The following is an 18,562-nucleotide window of genomic DNA, read 5'->3' on the forward strand; positions in this document are numbered from 1 at the left end:
TGGAACCCTTGTGCATTGCTGATGGGAATGTAAAATGGTACAACTACTATGGAAAATGGTAGTTTCTCAAAAAATTAAATACAGAATCACCACATGATCCAGCAATTTCATTTCTAGAATAGCCAAAAGAATTGAAAGCAGGGAGTCAAACAAGTATTGGTATATCTATGTTCATAGCAGCATTATTCACAAGAGCCAAAAGGTAGAAGGTAAAGTGTCTGTCAATGGCTGAATTGATAAACAAAATGTGGAACATATAAGTAACAGAACACTGCTCAACCTTTAAAAGGAAATGGACATCTTACAACATGGTTGAACTTGAAGACATTATACTAAGTAAAATAAGCCAGTCACAAAAAGATAAATATTATATGATTCCACTTATATGAGGTATCTAGAGTAGTCAAATTCATAGAGACAGAAAGTAGAATGGTAGTTGCCAGGACCAAGGGGTAGAGGGAGGAATTGGGAGTTAGTGTTTAATGGGTACAGAGTGTCAATTGGGAAAGATGAAAAGAGTTCTAGAGATGGATAGTGGTGATGGTTGCACAGCGATGTGAATATGCTACAGAACTGTACACTTAAAAATAGTTGAAACAGTAAACTTTTATATTTCACCACAACTTTTTTAAATGAAGAAAGATAAAAAGAATCTGGGACAAAGTTCTTAAATATTGCTGACTGGAAAAGTCAACAAAAAAAGTTCCTAAAAAAGATAGTCAATGAAAGGGAAAAGAACAAATACTCAAACCTGTACTTCCAGAAAACCTTCCTGGAAAATAAAAAGGCTTGAATATTAGAAGAACATATTAGAGAAAAGTCTAGTCAAATTATTGGTCCTTGAAGAAAAAAAACTCTTTGGCATCTATGCAAAAAGAGTACATGACTTGAAAGAGAAAGAAAATCAGATTATCATCAGACTTTTCAATAGTAACACTTTATAACAGAGGAAAACAGGGTAACATTATTTCAGATAACTCAAGGAAAGAAACGTAAGCCAAGGACTTTCTATCCAGCAAAACTGACCTTCAAAGTATAAATACAGGTAGAACTTTTATCATTATGTAAGAACTCAGAGAACCCCTCCAGAGTCATCTACCAGAGAAGAAACTTCAGACAACCAACAGGACCAAGAAGATATCATAGTAAGGACTGGTGATGAGCATTAAATACAGAAAAGGGAATGAAAATAAGTAATTATGGGATATTCTAAATCTATCACCAATGCCCTTGAGAACCAGGATTCTTAGGATAGAAGGAGATACACATGTAATACAGAAGAAGATAAAAAACAAAACAAAAACAACCATCCTGAATTTGATGAGGAAATACATATGAACTCAGAGAGCCCAGCTCTGTCCTCTGGAAAGGCTTAGAATCATGGCCAAACCAGAAACCGTTAATCACTTCTAACATTCACACACAGTCTTGAAACACCATATCTTACTAAAAGAAACTAGGGCTTTGAGTGCCTGGGTGGCTCAGTGGGTTAGGCCTCTGCCTTCCACTCAAGTCATGATCTCAGGGTCTTGAGACTGAGCCTGGCATCGGGCTCTCTGCTCAGGGAGCCTACTTCGCCCTTTCTCTCTCTGCTTGCCTCTCTGCCTACTTGGGATCTCTGTCTGTCAAATAAATAAATAAATCTTAAAAAACAAAAAACAAAACTAGAGCTTCTTTAAGAAATAGCTAATTACAGGTTGGAGGCAGGAAATATACAAGATAATCCTGAAACACCTCAACCTAACCTATAGTAACAAGGAAGCTATCAAAGGGTACTAAAGTCATATCAAAGGGATTAACATACCAACTTAAAGAGGCGCCCATTGATCAAAGATGGCATAATGTGAGCTTTAATTAAGATATAAATTATAGTAGATTTCATATCTATAAAATTATATTCATGAGTTAAAAATATTTTTAAAGGGGCGCCTGGGTGGCTCAGTGGGTTAAAGCCTCTGCCTTCGGCTCAGGTCATGATCTCAGGGTCCTGGGATCGAGCCCCACATCGGGCTCTCTGCTCAGCAGGGAGCCTGCTTCCCCCTTCTCTCTCTCTGCCTGCCTCTCTGCCTGCTTCTGATCTCTGTCTGTCAAATAAATAAATAAAATCTTTAAAAAAAAAAAAAATTTTTTTTAAATACTGGTCACCAACTGAGGGTGAGAGAGAACGAATTCATGGTCTTTAAAGCTACATAAATATAAAGAAGGAATCAAGCATTTTTCCTGTCTTGTCCATATGAACTATATTCCTCAGGAACCAAATAGCTAAAGGAAAGTGTCATCTTATATAATTATTCTTAATTTTATAATGATAAATAAAAATAATAAAATACTTGGTGAATAATTATATCAAAATTATTATCAAAAAAGTAAATGAAAACAAAGTGATATAATTCTCATTTTGCAAACTCAAACCAAAGAACAGATCTAAGCATTAAGCATCAACAGTTGCTAACATTTAAAAAACAAAAAAAAAGCTAAAGGCAGACATGTGCCTCCCAGTGAAAGGACACAAAACCACCTATATATAGTCTTGCCAAAGAATCAAATTTGAGACTGATGAGGCCTTTGCATTTATCCGCACATCTAAAGGAAATACAAAGAGAAACTTACTAAAAATGATCATGAGTATACAGTTGGCAAAATGCAGATTGAGGGAAACTCAACAGGTCCAATACCCAGGTCTCATAGTTAGTTCAATGCTTCTCAACCTTTTTTTTATCATCATTCTCCTACAGAGCCTTTTTAGACTTTCTTTCCTAATCCTCCTTTCTTTCATGAAATTTTTGGGCGCCTGGGTGGCTCAGTGGGTTAAGCCGCTGCCTTCGGCTCGGGTCCTGATCTCAGGGTCTTGGGATCAAGTCCCGCATCGGGCTCTCTGCTCAGCAGGGAGCCTGCTTCCTCCTCTCTCTCTCTGCCTACTTGTGATCTCTCTCTGTCAAATAAATAAATAAAATCTTTAAAAAAAAAAAAACTAAACAATGGAAAAGAAACACATTAGACATGAGTTTTGGAAATGAAGATAAAAAGTTAGCTGTTTTATATATTCTCTCATTCTAAATGTATTACAAGTAACTACATACAAAAATTAAGAAGTAAAAAGAATTAGCCGGCTTTCTAAAGTTTGTCTTTTTGAAAATGAAATCCATCCTTTCTTACATTCTTTTTAAAGTATCTTTATATAAGTTGCCTATACTTAGGAATTCTGGGAGTTAATGAATTATTTATCCAAGGCAGTATTTTAAAAATTAACATGGAGTAATTTCTCCATGTTTTACACATTTAAGTCATAACAAAACAATATTAAGTCATGTACATTCAGGGGAAAATCTCAGCACAAATTTAAATGTTTGATTTAAGGGAAGAAACTTACCCAACTTAATATCTCCATCTAAGGTAAAAAGAATGTTGCCAGCCTTTAGGTCTCTGTGGATGATTTTATTATCATGCAAGTAGTTCAAGGCCTCTAGAGTCTGTTTACAAACTACTTGTATTTGAGACTCAGTTAAGGGTCTCTCCAGTTCTATAACGAAAAGAGTAAACAAATCTGCATTGTTATACAGTGAAAACACATTTACAAGGTGTATACCTTCACCATCAATATCAAAGGTAACATTCAGTGAATTATTTTATTAGAACTAAATATCTACAAAGATTATTTTCTTTATATTTTATATTCAACATCTCATTTTAGAATTGTGCTACAATTATTTAAGAATATATAATGTAATTAAGCTGATTACTGAGCTTCACTCAAGATATATATTCAAGATGTATATATATGGTTAAATGTTTGAAATCCTTTGATTAAATATAATTTAAAATATAAACATAAAGAACAAAATGATGTTTACCAAGCATCACCGCATCCACCGCTCCACCTGCACAAAATTCAATAAGGATCTGCAAGCAAACAAAAAAAAGCATGTGTCTAACTCAACACTAAGTTTAAGTGTTTTTTTTTCAATTTAGCAAAAAAGATAAAGGAATAACTAGGCTATGGAAATAATACTATGCTGATATCTTTACACCATAAAGATTTCCTGTCAAAAAGGTTGAGTCTTAATGATATACATTTTGAAAAAGCCCAAACACATTGTAGACATATGATCACCATTTTTAGTGTCCCTGCTTCTGTAAAAGTACTAGGTACACAATTTTTCTTGGGAACAGTATTTTATATCCATTTCATCACTGCCAAGAGATTTTGCTATACTCATTTTCAATGTAACTACTGTGATTTAAGTGCTCAAACCTATTTTTTAACTTTTCTAATAGGAATAAATCCTCAAAATACTTAGAGACTTCTTTAAAAGACACACACACACACACACTCTCACACACAAAACACACACACACACACACACAAGTTTCCAATCCCAGCTCAATTATCAATCACATTATGATGGATGTCTTCCCAGATCTCCCTGGTACAAACTACCACGTACCTTTCTGTCTTACTCCATCACAGTTGTAATTTTACATATATACTTCCTTTAAGTATTAATTATAGATGATTAATTCTACATCTCTCACTAGCCTGTCCCTCACAGATGTCCAACTTTTTATTTTGCAACAATTTCAAGTAAAGATCTTACCTGTTTACTGTCCAGGAGTTCACTTTCACTATAATCTCTGAGAACATTCTACTAGAGCCTTGAACAACTACATTAGAGGATACCACACTGATGATAACTACAGATAATTATTAAAAATTATTTTTGTCAAATTGTGTAGCTTCCTGACTTTTTCACCTTTGTATATATTGTAATTTTTTACAGGTGCTTGCCAATTACAAATTGTTTTCATATTTGTTGTATCATGTGAGAAATAATTTGGAAGGTAGCTCACTCATCTCATAGATAAGTAAACAGACTCAGAGGTTAACTGACTTATTCAAGCTCCTACCTAGCAGCAGGATCAAAAAAATATAGGGCTTTCAATTTCCAAAGTACTACTTGCACTACACTACCTACACTTCTCTCCTAACACTTCCATCGTAACACTTTTCTTCAAGGAGAAAAACAGAAACTCCCATTTCAGTAAGGCCTCCTGATTAAATTAGTGTCAGTGCAGAGAAAATGCCTGACCAGTTATAACAGATATTATTTTATTTCTATAAGTATTTGTGCCTAATATTTTCTAAAAATGAACAAAATTTATATATTCAGCCTTAACCACTACATCATACACCAAAGGTGAGTCTGATGATATAGAAGATATAGAAGATAAATATTTAACATTTGTAGTAAGTGTTCTATAATTCATTACATGATCTACAAAAAGTATAGGGTAAGAAATTATAAATAATTTCTAAGAAAACAAAAGATATTTCAAAAAAAAATTTTTAAGTAAATGTCTAAATTTAAATTACAAACAAGAAAGACTGTATAATTCCATAATTTGGGAAATTTAATATCCTTTTTTTTTTTTAAGATTTTATTTATTGGGGCCCCTGGGTGGCTCAGTAGGTTAAAGCCTCTGCCTTTGGCTCAGGTGATGATATAAGGGTCCTGGGATGGAGCCCTACATCAGGCTCTCTGCTCAGCAGGGAGCCGGCTTACTCCTCTCTTTCTCTCTGCCTGCCTCTCTGCCTACTTGTGATCTCTGTCAAATAAATAAAAATATTTTTTTTAATTTTTAACTATTAAAAAAAAGATTTTATTTATTTATTTGACAGAGAAAGCGATCACAAGTAGGCAGAGCAGCCGTAGGCAGAGAGAGAGGGGGAAGCAGGCTCCCCAATCAGCAGAGAGCCCTATGTGGGACTCGATCCCAGGACCCTGAGATTACGACCTGGGCCAAAGGCAGAGGGTTTAACCAACTGAGCAACCCAGGTGCCCCAGAAATTTAATATTCTTAATCAAGCTTTTCTATTTGGGTCCAATGTCAATCATGAAATACTATACAAATGGAAATACACATCTGAACATCTGTTGAAGCTAAGGATAATTATGTTGTTAATGACCCTCTCATCAGATCAATTCAAGTAACATAAGTAATTAAACAGTAGAGGTAATGGGTTTTCACAACTTATAAACCTCTTTCAGAAAATTAACTCATTTTGGCTCTTACAGATCAACAGAAAATAGTTACCCAAAGATTGTTCTCATAATAGAAGGCATCCAGAAGTTTGACTATATTTGGGTGATCACAAGATGCTAATATATCAATCTCAACCATGTAATCTTCAAGTTCTTCTTCAGATTTCGTGTCAATCACTTTTGCAGCAGCTAAAACATTGGTCTCTTTATTCTGGGCCTAAAAATGAAAGCATCACAAATGTCACAAAATGCATATGTGATTTTTTAAATTTTATTTTCCATTTTTTTAAAATAAACTTTTTTTAGAGTAGTTTCAGGTTTACAACAAAGCTGAGCAAAAAGTACAGGTCCCAGCCCCTGCAAAGGCACAGCTTCTCCCACTATCAACATTCTGTACCACAGTAGTACACTTGTCATAACTGACGAACCTCCATTGACACATCAACCCCAAAGACCACGGTTTTCATTAGAAGTTACTCTTGGAGTTTATTCGATCAGTTTTGACAAATGTATGACATGTATCTACCATTATATCATACAGAATAGTTTCACTGCCTAAAAATTCTTTATGCTCAGCCTATTCAACCTTCTCTTTTTCCTAAGCCCTAACAACCACTGATCTTGATACTGCTTCCATAGTTCAGCTTTTCCAAAATGTCACATAGTTGGGATCATACAGTATGTAGCCTTTGCAGATTGGCTTCTTTCACTTAGTAACATGAATTTAAGTTTCCTCCATGTCATGGTTTGGTAGTTCATTCCTTCTTAGGACTGAATTGTCCTAAGTTTATCCATTTATCTACTGAAGTCATCTTGGTTATTTCCAAGTTTTAGCAATTATGAATAAAGCTGTGAAGGTTTTTGTGTAGATTTAAGTTTTCTTTTCTTTTCATTTTTTTAAAGATTTTATTTATTTATTTGACAGACAGAGATCACAAGTAGGCAGAGAGAGAGGAGGAAGCATGCTCCCTGCTAAGGAGAGAGCCCGATGCGGGGCTCGATCCCAGGACCCTGGGATCCTGATCCGAGTTGAAGGCAGAGGCCTTAACCCACTGAGCCACCCATGTACCCCTCTTTTTTTTTTTTTTAAGATTTTATTTATTTCTTTGACAGAGAGAGAGAAATCACAAGTAGACAGAGAGGCAGGCAGAGAGAGAGAAGAGGAAGCAGGCTCCCTGCCAAGCAGAGAGCCCAATGCGGGACTCGATCCCAGGACCGTGAGATCATGACCTGAGCCGAAGGCAGAGGCTTAATCCACTGAACCACCTGAACCACCTGAACCACCCAGGCGCCCCCCCCCTTTTAAAGAATTTTTATTTATTTATTTGACACAGACAGAGAGAGCACAAGCAGGTGGAGCAGCAGGTAGAAGAAGAGGGAGAAGCAGGCTCCCCACTGAGCAAGAAGCCCAATGTGGGGCTGGATCCCAAGACCCTAGGATCATGACCTGAGCCAAAGGCAGTCGCTTAACCAACTGAACCACTTAGGTGCCCCTAGATGTAAGTTTTCAACTTCTCTGGGTAAATACCAAGGAACACAATTACTAGATCATATAGTAAGAGTACGTTTAGTTTTACAAGAAATTGCCAAACTGCCTTCCAAACTAGCTATGCCATTTTGTAGTCCCACCAGCAATGAATGAGAATTCCTGTTGTTTCACATCCTCACCTGCATTTCCTATTGTCAGTAAGAATTCTTTGTCATTCTGATAGGTGTACAGTAGTACCACCTGTTTTAATTTGCAATTTCCCAATAACATATGATGTCAAGAATCTTTTCACATGCTTACTGGTCACTGTACATTTTCTTTGGTGAGATGTCTGTCCAGATATTTAGCTCAATTTTTTAATGAAAATGTTGATTTTCCAATTGCAATGTTTTAAGTGTTCTTCATACATTTTGAGAAACTGTCCTTGATCTGATATGTTTTGGCAAATATTTTCTCCCAATCAGTGGCTTCTCTTCTCATTCTCTTCACATACTTATTTTTAAAAGATAGCCTAAACATATATATTAACTAATAAAAGCTATGCACTGTGCTAAGTGCTTTATATGCACATAGAATAGTATTTCATATCACAGGCTCTGCTGAGTCACTGTTAAGGTTCAAATTCTTGTTCTATCACTTACTAACTGTGTTGCCTAGGGCACCTCACAAAATCTTCTAGTTTCCTCATCAATAAGACATATTAACATCTTACAAATTTGTGAGAATTAAGAAAACATATATTAGCCAAATGAAAAAAATACATATAAATATTTAACAAAATGCCTGCCATAGACAGTAAGGATTCAATAATGTAAGGTGTAATTATTACTATTGTTTAATCCTCACAACAACTGCATGATATATTATTATCCTTAAAAGAGGATATACAAACTTAGAGAAGTTAAAAAGCTTTCCCAAGGTCATGTAATAAGAGACAAAATCAGGATTCAAATCCAGGTTTGTTGCTAAAGCCCTTTCTTTACCTGAATCATTACACTTTCCAGTTTTCCTATACTTCCATCGGTTATTTTTCTTTGTACTTAATACTTTAACTTTTCCATTTTCTTTCTTTAGCTGAATAACTTCTCATTTCCATTTATTATAAATGAAAGGCTTCCAAATACACTGTAGGAGCCAAGATCATTTGTTGAAATGTTAAGAATCAGATCTTAAAATACTAATTAGGTTTTTCTTTTTAAGATTTTATTTATTTATTTGACAGAGAGAGAGAGATCATAAGTAGGCAAAGAGGCAGGCAGAGAAAGAGTGGGAAGCAGGCTCCCTACTGAACAGAGAGCCTGATGAAGGGTTGGGGGGGGACTTGATCCCAGGACCCTAACTAAGATCATGACCTGAGCTGAAAGCAGAGGCTTAACCCACTGAGCCATCAAGGCACCTGTAATTAGGTTTTTATTTTATTTTTTTTTTAATTTTTTAAAAAACATTTTATTTATTTGACAGAGAGAAATCACAAGCAGGCAGAGAGGCAGGCAGAGAGAGAGGAGGAAGCAAGCTCCCCCCAGAGCAGAGAGCCCAACGCAGGGCTTGATCCCAGGACCCTGGGATCATGACCTGAGCCGAGGGCAGAGGCTTTAACCCACTGAGCCACTCAGGCGCCCCTATAATTAGGTATTTTTTAAAAGACATTTCAATATTATATGTTATCATTGCTTCAGTGAAACTCCATTTAATACCTTAAACAAAGGAAAAAGAATACCAAACTCTTAAAAATAAAATCTTTAAAAATAAATAAAATCAGCTTATTTATTAGAAGAAATAAAGTACTAAAATACATCAGCATATGAAAGATTTCTTAGGGCCCTATTATCTAACTGTGGAAATTATATGAAAAGAATAAACATATCAGGTATCAGCCTGTATACAGAATTTTCCTAAGTAGACTATTGTTATGTTTTACTTCCTTAAGAAAAAACAGAAGTAAAAAGCAATACTAATTACTAATTAAGTAATTAAGTAACCCTAATGTTTAAGGTTCAGAGAATAAGTTTTGGATAAAAAGATGACTTTATACTGGTCGTTGCTACCATTTCAGAAGAATATTCTGATCTACCACATTTGTCAAATCTAGGATGCACCACAATTGGAGTGCCTAGGTGGCTCAATTGGTTACGAGTCTGCCTTTAGCTCAGGTCAGTGATCCCAGGGTTCTGGGATGGAGCACTTCACCTCAGCTCTCTGCTCAGTGGGGAGCCTGTTTCTCCCTCTCCCTGTCTGCCACTTCCCCTGCTTGTGCTCTGTGTCGAATAAATAAATAAATAAATAAATCTATCTTTAAAAAAAAAAAGTGCACCATCTTACGTTCCACTAAGGAAAGAAAACTGTCAATTAAACTACAAGATTTTATCTTTTTGAACTTTTTTTTTAAGATTTTATTTATTTGACAGACAAGAGATCACAAGTAGGCAGAGAGGCAGGCAGAGAGAGAGGAGGAAGCAAGCTCCCCGCTGAGCAGAGAGCCCCATGCGGGGCTCAATCCCAGGACCCTGGGACCATGCCCGGAGCCGAAGGCAGAGGCTTTAACCCACTGAGCCACCAAGGCGCCGCTCTTTTTGAACTCTTAATGTTATGCCTTTTTATTTTTTTTAAAGATTTTATTTATTTATTTGAGATAGAGCGAGAATGAAGGAGCACAAGGCTGGAGGGAGGGGCAGAAGGAGAGGGAGAAATAGACTCCCTGTTGAGCAGGGCTCCATCCCAGGATCATGACCTGAAACAAAGGCAGATGCTTAACCAACTGAGCCACTCAGGCACCCCCTGTTATACCTCTTTAGCTCTTTTGGACACATTTAGACAAGAATTGTTATTGTATGTCTGTCTATTCTCCTTGTGCATAAATAAGAAGTTAAATACTTAAAAGTCTGACTCCGAATCACCTTTTCACTCAGAGTTATCTAATGTCTGTTTTTCCACAGGATATCATTCTCTGGCCATTAAAAGCTTTGGGGCTTAAAACAGTGCTTCTCTACTACTGTCAACCAAGATTTTCTCTGAAACCACAGTCTCCCATTTTGCGATTAGAGAGCTGGTATTTTCTTGATCTTAACCAAGGTGCTAAAAGACTTTTAGATAACAACCAGGTCTCACATTCTTCCTTCAAAAGGTTTACTGACTGAAACATCAAGGGGCTGCAACTATATGACACTAGGGATACAACTAAGTTCACATGCACAGGCAATGACAGATAGATCACAATGTCACTCGGCCAACAATACTAAGCCATCTATAGATAAAAGATATATCCCAATTTCAGAAATGCTAAAAAGTAAAAACTGTCATAACTAGTGAAACATGGCATCAAGTTTGTCTCTCAAAGAAAGAGACTACAGTTGAACCAACAATAATTAGAACTCACCCTCCTCTGAGTCAGAGGAAATAAGCCACTGAAAGATAAGCTATACTCTCATTATTTTAATGTAACACTTTGGGAGGAAAAAGACTAGAGGAACTGTCCTTGAAGAGAAACACTATAAAATATGAGCCCCGGTAAGAGACCAAATGGTGTTAAAAGTCACCCGGTTTCTGCATCCTTCTACTGATGTCCTTGGAGATTTTTAAGATCTCTCTTATAAATGGATGACATAAAGGGGAAAAAATAATTAACACTAGATAATCTCTAAAGTATTTTATAGCAACAAACTCCATTATTCCACTCCTCTGGATGTAATAATTAAACCAACAATGGCACCATTTGGTTTACTGTAAGTAATAAATAAAAGTTACATTAGAAAATATAGTGCAGGGCACCTGGGTGGCTCAGTGGGTTAAGCCGCTGCCTTCGGCTCGGGTCATGATCTCAGGGTCCTGGGATCGAGTCCCGCATCGGGCTCTCTGCTCAGCAGGGAGCCTGCTTCCTCCTCTCTCTCTGCCTGCCTCTCTGCCTACTTGTGATCTCTCTCTGTCAAATAAATAAATAAAATCTTTAAAAAAAAAAAAAAAAAAAGAAAATATAGTGCATTTTACATTATTGCTTGAAAATAACTTGATTACTTATCAGGATCTCTTTCTAAAGAACTCTGAAAATCAAAACTAAAATATTGGTAAATGTGTGAAAATATACTTTGAACAAATATAAAATGTTGAAAAAGAAATAGCTTCATCTACTACCTAAAAGCATGAAAATTCTTCACATAAAGATTTAATGAAATAACTAAACAGATGTTAATAAAAATGATAATGGAATAATGAATACCCAGATATTAATTTAAAAAAAATATAACTTCTATTGATAACGTTTTCAAAGATCAGTCATAATCACCTAAAAATCAATGCTTTTCTTTTCTTTTATTTTTTTTAAGAGTTCAGTTATTTATTTGACAGAGAGAGAGAACACAAGCAGGGGGAGCAGCAGAGGGAAAGGAAGAAGCAGACTCCCTGCCAAGCTGAGAGCCCAACGTGGGACTGAATCCCAGGATCCTGGGATCATGACGAGAGCCAAAGGCAGTTGCTTAACGGATTGAACCACCCAGGCACCCCTTAATTTTTTTATTTTCATGAATCATGAATAGAGCATGGCCATATTACTGCAGGGAAACATAACTTATCTATGAATTTCCTGAACTGGTTTTATGTTCTAAAAGAAAGACTATCTCCTCCTAAATTACTCTTGTTTTAATAGTAGTTTATTCCCTGGGTAGTGAGCCTATGAGTAATCTTTAAATCTTCATTTATTTTATTCCTACTTTCTATTACTTCCTATTTTCTAAGACTATTTAATACTTCCATAAGAAATATATGTTAATAAAATTGTCAGCTGGAAATTGAAATACCAGCACAGAAAAAATTTTAAAGGACTTCTTTAGTACCAGAGAGGTATCAGTTAATCAAAAGGGGAAGGTCCAAAAAAAAAAGGATAAACATAGAAAGAACCTAGAAGACAAAGAATAAAAAAAGTAAAAGAAGAATTCAATAAGCACTGAGATTGATTCTACTGATTTGGATGATCTGAACAAAAGATTGAGAACTCAAAGATATTCCTCCCCCCACCAACATAAGAGGTAAGACCCCAACTGCCCAGTGCATAAGGACTTGCAACCATAACAAACTATAAAAACTAAACAATCCATATCACAGCTAATGAACATCAACTACATACAGACATTGGTCAAAGCTGTAGAAACACAAACACAAACACAACACTCCACAAAAATCTGCTGTAGGAAAGAAACATAGTAACACAATCCATTAAAGTGTGCTCAAGAGCTGATCTGCTAAAATCAATTCCTCCTTTCAATACTTACTGGGTGCCTTTTATGTCACACACTGTCCCAGACACTGACAATGTAAAGAATATAAAAAATTTCTCTGCCCTCATGGCACTTAAAAATTGTGGTGAGAGAATAGTCAATAGGCAAATAAAAAATACATTAGCAATTAGTACTATGGAAAAAATAAGGTAGTAAGATGAGGAGATGGTCGAGTGGGCAGGTACACAGGAAAGAGGTTACAGTTTAAAGAGGGTAGTTAAGTTAGACCTTACTGAGAAGGTGATCACTTGAGCAAATCGAAATTAATGACTCCAATGATTATGTTTTTTTGAGCTATGTAAGATGGAAATTTTAGTATTTTGCAAAGAAACAGGCTATAAAAAATCTCACTACAAATCTCCTATTTATTAACTTATTTAATCTTTGTATCAGAAAAGGCCCAGACACAGGGGGGAAAAAAAAGGTATCTCAACAGAATTTAATATCATTATTAATTATGTTAGTATGTAGGTAATTAAAAAGATAAAGAAAGAATATTAAAGATGAGGGAGGTAACAAGTGCAAGGAGAAACTACCATCCTTAGGACCAGAGGAGTCCATGTAGAAGACTGGAATCAGTAAAACCCCAAGGCTTGCAGGGAAGGTTCTACACAGCTGGAACTCAGATCCCTGAAAAGAAAGTGCTGCTTGGCTGGTGCCAACATATCTGATTTGGAAGAGGGGTTCCTGTGGGACTGGGGTGTCTTTCAAGGAAGAGAGGCCTAGCCAAATACAGCTGGTGTTATGAAAGACATTGATGAGGCCAGTTCTTGAGTCCTGGAAAACTACAAACTGGATTCAACTGCTGCTACAGAAAGAAACCGCTGTTCCTGGGGTGAACAACTCCACTAGGATGGTGGTCACACACAAAAGCAGAGAGACAAGGACCCCACAGGAGGCAAAAGAGAAAATCCGTGCAAATCCCTTCTTTCTCCTCCCTACCGCCTACCTCTAGCACCCTGTACATGAGAAATCTAAAAGTGAGCAGCTGATAAGGCAGAAATGTGGCTTGCAAATACTGAGAACAGCATTATAAAACAGAGCATAGAAGGGTGTGTTTGAGCTGAAAGACAATAACTTAATAGTTGCTGGCATAATCCTTAATCCTTCTCAAACTGATGAGGATAACTGATGAGAGAAAGAAGGAGCAGAGTAGTATGAAGTATTTGGGTAAAAAATATCTACAAAGTTCCAAAGAGCTGTTAAATGAAAAGAAAGGAAACAGCACTGAAGAAAGCACATACTTTAGACTACTGATACTGTTGTTATCTGTTTCCAATTATATGCTAATTCTAGTGATCTCTTCAGAGTCCTGATAAGATTTTGGTAGGAACAAGTGTCAGCATTAGAGTAAAATTATTAAACATAACTTAATAAAGATATCCAGCTGATTTTCATTATTTGTGGCAGTTATGTCCTAGAAAGTCACTGCAAACACTAAATTAGCAAATACTGACCCACTGCTCCTAGGAGAAATACGTACACAAACATATACATCTCTCATATAGATCATAATCCTACATACTAAACACAATTCATTCTGGTAGATTCTATCCTCTTTATTTTACAAAAGAGAAAATGAGTTCAAAAGTATCACATGCCTTGCTTGAAGCTGCCCCAAAGTAGGTGCCAGAGTTTAGGATTCAAATCCCATCCAACTGGCACCAAAGCCAGACTTCTTACACTACACTGCACTGCCCTCTACAGTCCCCCATCTTCCGGTCAAGTCGATGCAAGGGCCGAAACAAGTTCCATCTCAGCTGGGAATGTGCAGGTCTAGGGACTCAATTTCCCCAGCTCTGCACATATAAGCAAATGACTGAAAGCACTGAGTGCAGACTCTGGGGCTACAAATAAATTTTAACAAGTAGACAAACAAATATAGCATCTGCAAATAATAAGGACTAACTGTACATGCTTTTTCTAAAATTTTTACAAAATATTACAGAAGTCCTTTCTTTAAAAATCATTTTCATGTCATTTTCTCAATTCTGCAAAAATAAAAGAATATACTTTATATTCTCCTTCTATTTCAAGACACTATTTTATTTATAGTGTTATGGTTATTTATTCAAAATTTAGTCATTGACCGGTCAAGATAACCACCAACAAAATGATGTCAGTAAGTTAACATTGGCTAAATCTGCACTTTCCAAATGTTTTACCAATCTCAGATCACACAGTCCTCCCACTTATTTCAAGGACTTGCTAACTCTGAGGAGCATGAATAAACTAACACATATTGACAACTGTGTGATAGATAGCTGATAAAAATCTGAACAGATCCCATAGTTGTAAAAATGGAAAACAGAGAACCCAAAAGGCAATTACAAAAAAATTTAAATGACAAAGAGTACACTTCTGAAAATTCATTCAAGAAAAATAAAGGTGTTTACATGGCAAAGATCATTTCCACACAAATATTCTCAACACTAAAATTATAAAGGACCAAAATGCACCAGCTATTAAGGTAAGAAACTCACCATGAAACGTGTAAGAAACTCACCATGAAACGTACAAGAAAACAGAAAGCCAGCATGTTAAAGTTATTTTTACAGTCCAAAGTTTCAGCTATGTGCTAGGTTTCTGGACTTCATGTGATATTGAATAAAAGGCATAATATTTAATAAATGCCAAATAATTTTAACAGTATAAGTAGTCACCTGCCTGAAAGGAGACTTTCTCCTTTCATAGAAAAAAGAAGAAAATAAAAATGGATGAATACATGGAGAAAGGGAAAAATGTGAAAAGGAGAACTATTAAGTGAAATAAAATAATGGTGCGAAGTATTTGAAAGTATGACCCCGTATATGTGGGTCCATTTGTGACAACATAAATGGACCTTGAAAGCATTATGCTAAGTGAGGTTAAGTCAGACAGATAAAGACAAATACCATACGATCTTACCTACACACAGAATGTAAAAACAAAAAACCAAGCTCATAGGGGCGCCTGGGTGGCTCAGTGGGTTAAAGCCTCTGCCTTCGGCTCAGGTCATGAGCCCAGAGTCGGGGGAATCGAGCCCCACATCGGGCTCTCCGCTCAGCGGGGAGCTTGCTTCCTCCTCTCTCTCTCTCTCTCTCTCTCTCTCTGCCTGCCTCTCTGCCTGCTTGTGATTTCTGTCTGTCAAATAAATAAATAAAATCTTTAAAAAAAAATACACATTGAAAAGACAAAACAAAACAAAACAAACAAACAAAAAAACAAAAAACCCAAGCTCATAGATAAAACAACAGACCCATGATTGCCAGAGGCAGGGGGTAAGGAGTGGGAAAAATGGGTGGAGGAGGTCAAAAGTACCAAACTACCAGTTATTTAAAAAAAACAGTCATAATGATGGAATATACTACATGGTAAGTATAGTTAACGATGCTGTACTGAATTTTTTTTTAAAGATTTTATTTATTTATTTCACAGAGATCCAAGTAGGCAGAGAGGCAGGCAGAGAGAGGGGGGGGGAAGCAGACTCCCAGGGGCTCCATCCCAGGACCCTGGCATCATGACCTGAGTTGAAGGCAAAAGCTTTATTTATTTATTAACCCACTGAAACACCCAGGAGCCCCTGTATTTTTTTTTTAAGATTTTTATTTATAGGGTGCCTGGGTGGCTCAGTGGGTTAAGCTGCTGCCTTCGGCTCAGGTCATGATCCCAGGGTCCCGGGATTGAGTCCCGCATTGGGCTCTCTGCTCAGCGAGGAGCCTGCTTCCCCCTCTCTCTCTGCCTGCCTCTCTGCCTACTTGCAATCTCTCTTTGTAAAATAAATAAATAAAATATTAAAAAAAAAAGATTTTTATTTATTCGACAGAGAAAGAGAGCACAAGCACGGGGAACAGCGGAAGGAGAGGTAGAAACAAGCTCCCTGGGAGCCTGATACAGGGCCTGATCCCAGGAGGACTGCAACAGAAGGCAGCCGCTTAACTGACTGAGCCACCCAGGTGCCCCTGCCCTGTATATTTAAAAGTTGCTAGAGGGGTGCCTGGGTGGCTTAGTTGGTAAGTATCTGCCTTCAGTTCAGGTCATGACCCCAGGATCCAGCCCCACCACATCATGCTCCCTGCTCATTGGGAAGCCTGCTTCTCCCTTTCCTCCTTCCCGTGTTCGTGTTTCCTCTCTCACGGTTTCTCTCCTGTCAAATAAATAAATAAATCTTAAAAAATAAAAGAAAAATTTTTTAAAAGTTGCTGAGACTAGATCTTAAAAGTTCTCATCACAAGAAAAAACGTTTTTGTAACTATGTAAGGTGACAAATGTTAACTAGACTTATCGTGATCACTTTACAATATATACACATATGGAATAATTGCACTGTATACCCGAAACTAATAAATGCTATATATCAATTATACCTCAATTTAACATGTTTAATAATAAAAGTATTTACTTCACTTTGAAATATTCAAACCTATAGAGAAAGTGAATGAACTGAACACTGAACACTCACCAAGTCACCAACTATTAACATTTTGTCACATCTGGTACTCTGGCTCTCATATACACACACAAGCATACATACACATATATTTTACATATAGATATGTACACACAGACACACACATATGCACATTTCTTTTTTACTATACCATATGGAAAGTAAGCTGCACTTCAATTTCCAAAACTTCAGCATGTGTCCACCAAGAACTAAGACATTCTCCAACATAACCACCATTATCACGCCCAAAGAATTTAACATAGATATAATATCTAATATTATTCCATATTCAAATGTCCTCAAATGTCTTTACTTTTTTTTTTAGATTTTATTTATTCATTTGACAGACAGAGATCACAAGTAGGCAGAGAGGCAGGCAGAGGGAGAGGAGGAAGCAGGCTCCCCGCTGAGCAGAGAGCCCGCTGCTGTGGGGCTCAATACCAGGACCATGAGATCATGACCTGAGCCGAAGGCAGAGGCTTCAACCTACTGAGCCACCCAGGTGCTCTATCTTTACTTTTTTAAAGATTTATTTATTTATTTTAGAGAGAGAGAGGAGGGAGAGCATGCATGAGGGGTGGGGCAGAGGGAGAGAATCTTCCAGACTTCCCACTGAGCGGGAAGCCCAATGACAGAAGGCTTGACCCCACGACCCATGACATTATGACCTAAGTTGGAAACCAAGAGTTGGATGCTCAACAGACTGCACTGTCCCTCCTCAAATGTCTTTTAAAAAAATCCTTTATTGTTAACATTCTTTTTTAAAGACTTTATTTGAGAAAGAGAATGAGTAAAAGAGAGAAGCAGAGGGAGAAGCAGACCCCATGCTGAGCCGGTGGCCTGACACAGGGCTGGATCCCAGGACCCCAGGATTGTGACCTGGATCAAAGGCAGGCACTTAACTGACTGAGCCACCCAGGCGCCCCTAACCTTTTATCTGTAGAATGTCCATTATCTGGATTTGTTTGTTCTTTATATTAGAATTAAGCTAACTATTTTTGACAAGAATACTACATTAGGTGATTATATATTTCCCACTGAATTACATCAGAAAACACATAATGACAGTTTGTCCTCTTACTGGTGATTAGCCTTATTTGATCACTTAAGACAGTACACACAAGATCTCTCTAATGTAAAAAGTACCCTTATAGGGTGATACTTTCAAACCATGTATATAAATCCTGCTCCTCCAAAACTTTTCACGCAATGATCTTAGCATCTATCAATAAAATTTGCCTGAATTATTATAGTAAGGTTGCAAAACGGTGGTTTTTCTAGTTTTATCAATCTGTGTATATTTTTTTCAATCTGTGTATATTAACTACCATTTTTCTAT

The 18,562-nt window shown here is 36.8% G+C and overlaps 1 protein-coding gene across 2 annotated transcripts in view; it reads right to left on the reverse strand.

The window, feature by feature from the left end:
* Positions 1–18,562, reverse strand: part of SLK (STE20 like kinase) — a 62,161-nt gene that overhangs the window by 34,736 nt on the left and 8,863 nt on the right. For both annotated transcript variants that reach the window (XM_004749322.3, XM_004749321.3), the window contains exons 2-4: positions 6,094–6,258; positions 3,852–3,900; positions 3,371–3,520 (exon numbers count right to left, since the gene is read on the reverse strand). In XM_004749322.3, the coding sequence (XP_004749379.2) occupies positions 3,371–3,520; positions 3,852–3,900; positions 6,094–6,258 (364 nt within the window). The remainder of the gene's footprint in view (positions 1–3,370; positions 3,521–3,851; positions 3,901–6,093; positions 6,259–18,562) is intronic.

The sequence above is a fragment of the Mustela putorius genome, unplaced genomic scaffold, assembly GCF_011764305.1.
Source record: "Mustela putorius furo isolate JIRA1106 unplaced genomic scaffold, ASM1176430v1.1 tig00003909_pilon_pilon_pilon, whole genome shotgun sequence".
Taxonomy (NCBI): Eukaryota; Metazoa; Chordata; class Mammalia; order Carnivora; family Mustelidae; genus Mustela; species Mustela putorius.